We start from the raw sequence: 9,035 nt of genomic DNA on the forward strand, positions 1-9,035 counted from the left end.
GTTCAATCTTTGTTCAACGATGTGATGTATGTCAGTGGATTAAATCTGACACAAGCGACTATTGGTGTTTGCACCCTTTACCTATTACCTTTGAAAGGTGGGAACATATTAGAATGGATATATATCAAGATTTCCCAAGGTTGGTCAATTTTGAGCAGATTTTGATCATTATATATAGGCTTAATAAGCAAGACCATTTTATCCCTTGTAAAAAGGAGTTGTTTGCTCCTGAACCAACAAGGTTATTCATTAGGGAAATCTTTAGGTTACATGGGTTGAAAATTTTTATTATCTCCGATAATGATGGCCGTTTCATTAAAACTTTGGAAACCTTGGGACCAAATTAAAATTCACTACAGTCTTCCATCCTCAAGGAGATGGTCAAGGTGAAAATGCTAATCAAACCATAATCCAACCGTAATTACTTCAAGCTTACATCCATGACCAACCGATGACCCATATTAGAGTTTTCTTATAAGAATAATATACATGATTCCACCAACAAAATGCCATTTGAAATCATGTATGGCCAATCTTTACACACTCCAATAACACAACTGGGGGAGTGAATTTTTGTAGCTGACCAGTTTGCTGAGGATATGCCAAAAGATATTGAGGATGTAAAAAAGCATATCAAGAAGGCCCACATTTAATAATCCAAGGTATATGCTTCCAAAAAGAAAGGGCCATTCAAAATCATGTATGGAAAATATTTACTTACTCCAATAATACAATCGTTGGAGTGAATTTTTGCAGTTGACCACTTTTCTAACGATATGTCACATGTTATTGAGCAGGTAAGAGAACATATCAAGAAGGCCCATGCTCAACAATCCAGGAAACAAGTTTATAATGACAAGGATGATTGGGTCTTATGAAAGATTGATAAAATAAAAATCAAGTCATTGAAAGGAAGTACGAGACATGTAGCAGCGAAATTTGATGGTCCATTATAGATTTCAACAGCTTTGTATCCACCCTGGCATATGAGTTGAGACTACCAGGTCACTTGTCTTTGGTCCATTTTAGATTAAAATAGATTTGTATCCACCCTGGCATATGAGTTGAGACTACTAGGTCACTTGTCACTTGATGAGTGTCTTTCATGATGCAAACAATTTGAAGAGATGCTACGGTGATATTTCTACAATTTTGGGCATTTAGCATCAAGAGGAATCGAGATGGAATGAATCATAACTTGATGGGATTAAGTTCTTACCCTAGAATGGATTATGCACCTTGTGTCTAGGTCCTAGGGATTATAGGAAAGGGAAGGATGCATTAGAGGCACAAAATGGTAGGTGCATGAGTCATAGGTTAAGGGTAGTTCTAAATGGGAAGATGGACCTTGAGTGATATCAAGGGGCATTAATTAAGGAATATCCTCCTTCATTGTGATCACACATATCATTATCTCTTCCACCTTGCATGCATGTGTAACCTCTTTCTCACCCTACATATACATCAAACAAGAACAAGTACTCTCACAAGGATGCTCTTTCACAATTAGAAGGACCAATTAGCATCAAATTTATGCATGCATTGCATACATTTGCATATTCAAATTTATGTTCATCATATTGGAGTACTGGGAGAGGTATTGAGGTGCCCTTCTTTTTGTACATGACACACATGGTCATCATCTTTAGTTGGAGATAGCTGCCTTGACTCCTTTGAGAGAGTGGGATTTGATCCAGTAGCAATGACCCTGAGAGGTCATCTCCAATTTTGGCATGATTATGGACCAGCCTTCAGCCCCAGAAGATTACATACTTCTTATGGATGGTGGCCCATGGAGGATTGCCCATTAGCTGATGATTGGAACTATGCATTGATGGGAGTTTGGGACAGCCCACAGTCAGGGCAACAGAGGCTACAAACAATTTGCAAAACAAGTGTTGTTCAGGTCGGCAAAGAGGCTGTATATAGTCAGCACCAGATCAACAATTCAACACCTCTAGGTCGGCAACAGGTACAGACCAATCAGATTACAAACTGGTCGACCCTTTCTAGGCCTATATAAAGGCCTCCCTTGGAGACATTTGAATTAGTCATAGGAGCATTCTCTGGACCCTCCAATCTGTAGACCAACATCCTACTGGACATCATTGTGGAGAGCATAAGTGCAACAATGAAGCTATTGATCTACATCGACGGCCCCACATACACAGAGTGTCCTTGTAGGAGCAGAAGTCTAGACATCTATTATTCACCTAGGTACATATCTACTCACACTAGAAGAACAGAAGGGGTGCGGCAAAGGGAGCTGCGTCTACAATACACCATTGCTCAACCTCGAGCAACTACTAAATCATTTCATAGAGGCACATGGCAGAGACTATCTTCCTTTAAAAGGTGCAACAAAACGAGGCCTTGTTTTACCTCATAGATTGTTTCTAGAGGTATTGGTACATATGTTCGCATGTATTTTGTAGGTGAGATTTACCTATACCTTTTCTACTTTGGCTATACATTTGAGCTTTCTTTCAACCCTCTTTACATTAAGTAAGCACATGTATTTGAGTTGTGTTCCACCTTAAGCATCTTGTGATCTCGAGGCAAATCTTTTGCTGCATAGGAGAGTTGGCCTCAAGCAAGCAACCTCCCTCTACTTTTCCAAAGGATGGAGGGATGTGTTGTACCTATCCAAGTCCCGAAAAGCTAACTATGGTAGATAGAGATTGTTCTAGAGTACAAAGTATGCTCCCAAATGGTAATGATACGTGCACACTAAACACCAAACAAATGAATATCTTCACACTTCTTTTATACATACATACATACATACATACATTATATATATATATATATGTATTTACGTATATGTATGCATGTACGTACAAGTATTGTAAACCACATTCATCAAGCTAAAGAGTTGTTTACTAAATGCACCTAGGGGGCCTACCCAAAATTGCAAAAGAGCCTGTCCTGGTCACACTTCCTATCTCCCACGAGCAAATTGGTTGGAAGGCATGTTCTGCAACTGTCAAAAAGTTAAGTACAGCAGATGGAGGTTTGTCCTAAAGTACAAGTGTGCAAGTAGTGAGATTTTATCGATGCATGTCAAGCCTTAAAACTATACCTCTATCTCCATCAAATGTATAGCTGACAACAAGTGATAAAACCTTTTTGTTCAACAAACGAGAGGATAGAGAAACAAGGCAAAATTAAAATTACATCCAAGAGGCAATTCCATGATTTTAGGACTCCTAGTAATTCATGCTTATGACACATCATATATGATCCAATTTCAATCCATAAATTGGAAAGAAAAACTCTCTCCCTTCAACCACAAATACTGAACCCGTAGTTTGCAGTACGTTAACTTGTACATGTGTATTATATATACACATTTGGAAGACTAGAATATATCCAATCGTACTCTATGATTTCCAGAGATGTAGTAGCTACTATGTTTTGGTGTGTACTTTGTCTCATGGGCCCGTGAGGCCTTCCAAAGACGTTAATAGATCTCTCTCTCTTTCTCTCTCTCCCCGCCTCCCCCCACACACACGCACATGCATGTACATGCACAAAATGTTTCTTATAAAAACTTTGTTACAAGAAATAACGTGAAACAGTTCTGAATTTAAAAAATCTGAGACTTCCCAAAGAAACGACTTTAGGAGAGTTGAAACAATGAGAACTTGATGCAGTCTGGCCATGCCAAATGTGTACTTTCAGAAAAATAATTGGAGATATGCTACTACAGAACTGAAGCACCTGCTCTAACAGAGCGGCTTGCAGAAAAACAAAACCTGTCCATAGCCAGTTTTACAGAAATTATTGACTAGTGAAACAAGGGGTAAAAAAGAATTGGGAGATAAGCATTTAGAAAGGAAAGTTAAAAGTTAGGGGGAATTAAGAAAAGCAGCCAGTACTACAGAAACTCGTGACTGGTAGAACAAAGAACGTACTTGATAAAGGACATAACGAATTCACATTCATAATTGAGGCACTGCCTACACAGTACATTATAAGTCGACCTCGATTAAGAATTCACAATTTGCATCTCCAATTGACTTGCATACCAATAGAAGGAAATCCCTCGGAAAAAATGCATCCATTGTGGGAGAGTGTATACATATTCATAAACATCTGTATTCACATTTTACAGTTTCGGTATTGCAAGCTCAAAAAAAAAGTTAAATTTATGTCATTGCTAACCTCTCCTGTATTCACAGATACCACTTGCTATCCATATTCCCAGAACTCAATGAGCTGGAAAAATGCCCCTGTGCCTATTCAAAACAATGAGGTTTTCAAATATTCCAAAAATCAAGATGATTGTACATTATTCTCTAACTGCAAGGACATGAAACACTAATGCTAGTGCAAGAAAAAGTGGCAAGCATTCACAAGTGCCAAGGTTGCCTGCCTCAAAGATATTCAAGAATCCACTCCACCGTAATCCTTCCACCAAATCCTACAACCCCCCCCCACTTGCCACAAAAAGTGCCACAGTTGTTGAACGCCTGAACCTTGGAAACCTGCAGTCCATAATTCCCCAGCAATTTTCCATCACAGCCTAGCATTCACAAACGGAAGTTCTCTGTGTCCTTCCAGTCGAGAGGTCTATTGTATCAGGAAGATAACTGCAGCATCAAACAAAAAAACAGAGAGAAATTTTTTACTCTCTCACAGATCCCATAATTCATGATTTGCCTAGATCCCCAAAAGCGAGAATGGAATTAAGGGTATAGTACTTCATAGCTTACATTTCTTCGTCTGTCTCATTTTTTAAAGCATTCTTGGCGATACACTGAAATGCCGAATCTACATTAAGGTCTTCTTTAGCTGAGGTTTCAAAATAAGGGATGTTGCCTTTACTTGCACACCAGGCTTTGGCCTTCTTTTCTGACACCTGAAAACAAGGAAGCATTCAAACATATGACATGTTGTAAAATCTGACTTGTATTAAACCACAATTGACAACAAAAGAGAAGAAGAGCGTAAGTATGCCTACCACCCGGCTGTTTCCACCGTCAATGTCCACTTTGTTTCCAAGTAATATGAAAGGAAAGTTCTCTGGATCCGATGGATTTGCCTGCGAAGTTAACATTTCAAGAAAATCCGGAAAGCATTCACTACCGAGACACACCGCTACAATCTCAATATTGATTACCTGAATAAGAAATTCATCCCTCCAATTGTCCAAATTGTCAAAAGACTTCATGACATTGACATCATAGACCAGAACACAACAATCTGCGCCCCGGTAGAAAGCAACGCCAAGGCTCTGAAACCGCTCCTGCCCAGCTGTATCCCAAATCTGCGAGCCTGAAAGCGTCAGCATGTACGGTGTAGGTTTTCAAAAGTCAAAATCTGCCAGGAAAAATTGTACCTGCATAGTTACGAGTCTGTCTTCCACTTGAACTTCTTTAGTCAGGAAATCCGCTCCGATGGTTGCCTTGTATTGGTTGCTGAATTTCTTATTCACGTATCTAACGTAATAAGATCAAGGAAACAGAATCGGGTGCTAAGCAATGAGAGAAGCAAGGCGAGCACAGAATGCATCGCAGGGGAGCGAGGATACTGATTCATCAAAGAAGTTTTCCCAACTCTGCGAGGCAAACGAGTCAAAGAATGAAGGATCGAAGAGAAGGAGAAAGAAAAATGAGATGAGAAGGAGGAGGGAAAGGGGGGGAGCACAAACCCGCTGTCGCCAAGGATGATAACCTTCAATAAAGTTCGTTTGCGAGTAGCCATGGAAGAGCTCGGATCGATTTGAGCTATGAATTGAATTGCGATTGATGGATGGAGAGGCAAGACAGATCGAAATTGAAAGAAGAACACAGTTCCTTTGGATTTTGATTTCTTTTATTACGATGCAGCAGACAGAACGATATGAGCTGGCATTCAATCCCCCCTCTAGCCCCATTCCCATTAACACTTACACCATTTCTTGAGCCCTTTTAGCTGTAATTTACCCTTAATAGGGTGCACCTCTGGCTCATAGGAATTAGAGAAATATCCTCTCTGCTACCCGTGCCGACACGTATTCTTCTCGGCAACCTCACATCAAATTCTCTCCTTTGGAAACAAATTTCACCCAGCCCTCCTAGTTGCTATTGGTTGATTCTTTGAGAAAGATGCTGATGAATTTTGAGCACCAATGCTAAAGTGGATGAGGAGAAATCAATGAAAAACTAGTAGGGCTTACTTAACCTCTCTTGGGTGACAATGCGACATTTTGCATCTGTCCTTGGCTAGTGGCCTTGGGCTGGTATACAAGCTAGGACAGTTAGGTCAGGTAGTTAGTCTAGCCTAACCTAATCATGACTTAGCCTAACCCTAGTTAGGTTGACCTAATCTAACCCCAACTTATTAACTTGACCCAATGTTAACGAGACCTAACCAACCATCTAATCTAACCTAGCCAAAACAAACTAGCCCGGTTAATTAAGCTAGGAACTAATAATTATTTTGTGTGCAAAGGTTCTGTAGGGAAGAAAGGGCGGCAAAATAGGCACAGGCGGAGAATAGCCCCCAGGAATAGGTGACATTGAGAGGTCTGCCGAGAGCATCATGTGAGGGGGAACCAACCCATAAAACATGTGCTAGCTGTTGGTCGACGGTGATGAACGACAAGGCTGATTGACTAGCTACGAGCGACGCTTGAGCAATGAGCCTGAGGCATGAGGGCTAGAGTAACGAGTGACGAGGCCACCGAAGTGACGAGCGATGGAGCTAAGTGACGAGCGATGGAGCTAAGCGACGGGCAAGCAATTGAAGCTGAGCAATAGGGCAACCCAAGCGTGGAGCTGAGCAATGGGCAGATGAGCAGAGGCGGGCGCAATGGAGCTGAGCGACGGGCAGATGAGCAGTGAGACGGGCGATGCAGCTGAGCAAACGGACAGATGAGCAGTAACGAGCGGATGAGCAGTGATGGGGGGGGATGGAGAGAGAGAGAGAGAGAGAGAGAGAGAGAACACCTTGGAGATGGACGACAAGAGGATACGATGGAAGGCACAAAAATCACCGAAGTGTACAGAGAAGGAATGAAATGGATGGAATCGTGGAGTATAATAGCTACCAATATACCAAAGGATGGAATCATGGAGTATAATAGCTACCAATATACTAAAGGATGCATGTAAAATTCAGGGGATAGTGACACAAAAGAGTGATGGCTAGAATGTGGCTAACTTGTGGGTGGTGGAGTGGTAGTAGATCCGAGGAGTAGGCTGACTAGGCAAAGCATGGCACATTGACCCAAATACAGTTTTTTCAGGCTTGGAAGGAGAACTATGGTGCGTTTGGGTCTAGGAGGGCTGGCCTCTTCATGACTTGCTGTGGGACTTAGGGGAGTGGTTCTAGCCGACGCAGGTAGGAGAGTTAGACAGAGTGGAGGAGGTGCCTTCTTCTCTTCACGACTCGCATCAGTCATCATCAGATCCAGTTAGAGGCCACAGCTTGGACCCCATTAAGGGAGTGACACTGGGTAGAGCAGATGCTGCCAAGGAGGTCATCTCACAATTCTGGCCTCGTCCAACCTGAGACCATGGAAGATCTCCTACTTTTCTTGGTTGATGGCTCATGGAGGATTGGCCACAAGCCCCTGGCTAGAACAGATGGGAGTCGATGGCAGATGCCTTTCTTGTGCAGAGGGTGTGTTAGAGACAATCTCCCATTGCCTATGGGGCTACGTAGCTGCTCAGAGGATCTGGCTTGTGTCTTTTCAAATAGTGACCAATACATAGCGGATGTAGAGGGACTTGGGGGATGGTAGCATGGCTCACAGAGGGTGGGCATGCTTTTTCCATCGACCCAGTGGGGCCAGCTTATAGGATCCATGGTTAGGAGATCTCTCCGACCTGGACATTTGGTTGCTCATTGTAGTCAGGCGATGGGGGGACAGATGATGACTCCGGCGACCACCTTAGTGGCCATCTGGTAGGATATCATCATCATGTTGCACGCTACTTGGGAGTGTGGCACTCTAGGTCCAAGAGGGACTGCAAAAGACAGGATTGCTTTTGCGAGGCTTGGCCGATGAGGATTTTGTACACTTTCTCTGCGGGTGATATCCACTAGATGTATAGACCATCTTCATGTCTGTTAGCCCCCATCCATGAGGCAACCTAGGCACAGAGCCGATGCCCTAAGAACAGGCTATTTTTTCTGTCCTAACAACCGTTTCATTGTATTCGCTGTCTCCGGCACCTTTATGGAGGCTAGAAGCACGAGGTTTTTTCAAGCATTAATAGAAGTTTCTTTTCTCTGGGAAAAAAAAAGCACTTTTCCTTTTGCATCCCCAATACTGCTGATAAAGAAGAAAGACTGTTCATACCGCATGTGCATTGATTATAGACACTTGAATAAGGCCACTATCAAGAAGAGGTTTATGATCCCTAAGATAGATGACATGTTGGATGAACTCAAGAATGCTCAATTTTTCGCTAAGATTGATTTGAGGTCAGGCTACCATCATATCAGAACAAAACAAGGAGATGAGCATAAGACAACCTTTCACACAAAGAAAGGTTTCTATTAGTTCAACATGATGCCTTTTGGATTGACCAATGCATCGGCTACTTTCCAAGCCCTCATGAACAAGATTTTGCAGCCTCTTCTTTACAAATGTGTGATGGTATTTTTTGATGACATCCTCTTTTACAGTAAGAATAAGCAGGAACACATCAGACATGTTAAGCAGGTGCTAGAAATTTTGAGGTTGCATCCAGCTTATTGCACTTTGATTATAGCAAATAAAAAAAAGCGAGCAAGAAAAAGAGAGCGAGCCTAAAAAAACAATCAAAACAAAAAAATAATATAGATTGACCAATCCCCTATTTAGTAGAAAAATTGTCTAAGTTCTTCAAAAGTCCATGAGAGAGTTGGACCTATGTCATTGCCAAGGCATCATTAGTAAAGACACACCCTATCTTCGCTCACTTTTCCTCATTCAAATTTTGGTAATCCTCCATGATCAAGTTCTCTCTCTCCACCAACATAAGTGAGATCACCAATGAAATCTTATACACAAGTCAAAAGTTTCCTATGACTCCTTGAATGGAATAGTCCATATTACA

General features: G+C 41.7%; 1 protein-coding gene across 2 annotated transcripts; it reads right to left on the reverse strand.

Annotated features, from left to right (window-relative positions):
- Positions 1-3,995: 3,995 nt before the first annotated feature.
- On the reverse strand, positions 3,996-5,863 carry LOC147900725 (ras-related protein Rab7). Of its 2 annotated transcripts, XM_087375478.1 has the most exons (7): positions 5,657-5,863; positions 5,537-5,563; positions 5,345-5,444; positions 5,126-5,272; positions 4,967-5,047; positions 4,719-4,864; positions 4,000-4,595 (listed from the first exon to the last, which is right to left on the reverse strand). In XM_087375478.1, the coding sequence occupies exons 1-7, from the start codon at positions 5,707-5,709 to the stop codon at positions 4,529-4,531; spliced, it is 621 nt and encodes a 206-aa protein (XP_087231604.1). In that variant the 5' UTR covers positions 5,710-5,863; the 3' UTR covers positions 4,000-4,528. The 2 variants fall into 2 exon arrangements, with proteins under 2 accessions (XP_087231603.1, XP_087231604.1); XM_087375477.1 differs by having other exon boundaries at positions 3,996-4,595; positions 4,967-5,272.
- Positions 5,864-9,035: the final 3,172 nt, after the last annotated feature.

This window comes from Dipteris shenzhenensis, chromosome 6, assembly GCF_047967505.1.
Source record: "Dipteris shenzhenensis isolate YYH24624 ecotype China chromosome 6, Dip_SZ_1.0, whole genome shotgun sequence".
Lineage (NCBI taxonomy): Eukaryota > Viridiplantae > Streptophyta > Polypodiopsida > Gleicheniales > Dipteridaceae > Dipteris > Dipteris shenzhenensis.

Bases quoted from the DNA above. Each gene is read 5' to 3' on its own strand.
- LOC147900725 (XM_087375477.1), bottom strand. From the start codon at position 5,709: ATGGCTACTCGCAAACGAACTTTATTGAAGGTTATCATCCTTGGCGAC. The intron at 4,865-4,966 runs GTAGGCATACTT...CCTTGTTTTCAG, and splicing joins ACGGTGGAAACAGCCGGGTG to GTGTCAGAAAAGAAGGCCAA. The intron at 4,596-4,718 runs GTAAGCTATGAA...TTGATGCTGCAG, and splicing joins AATGAGACAGACGAAGAAAT to TTATCTTCCTGATACAATAG.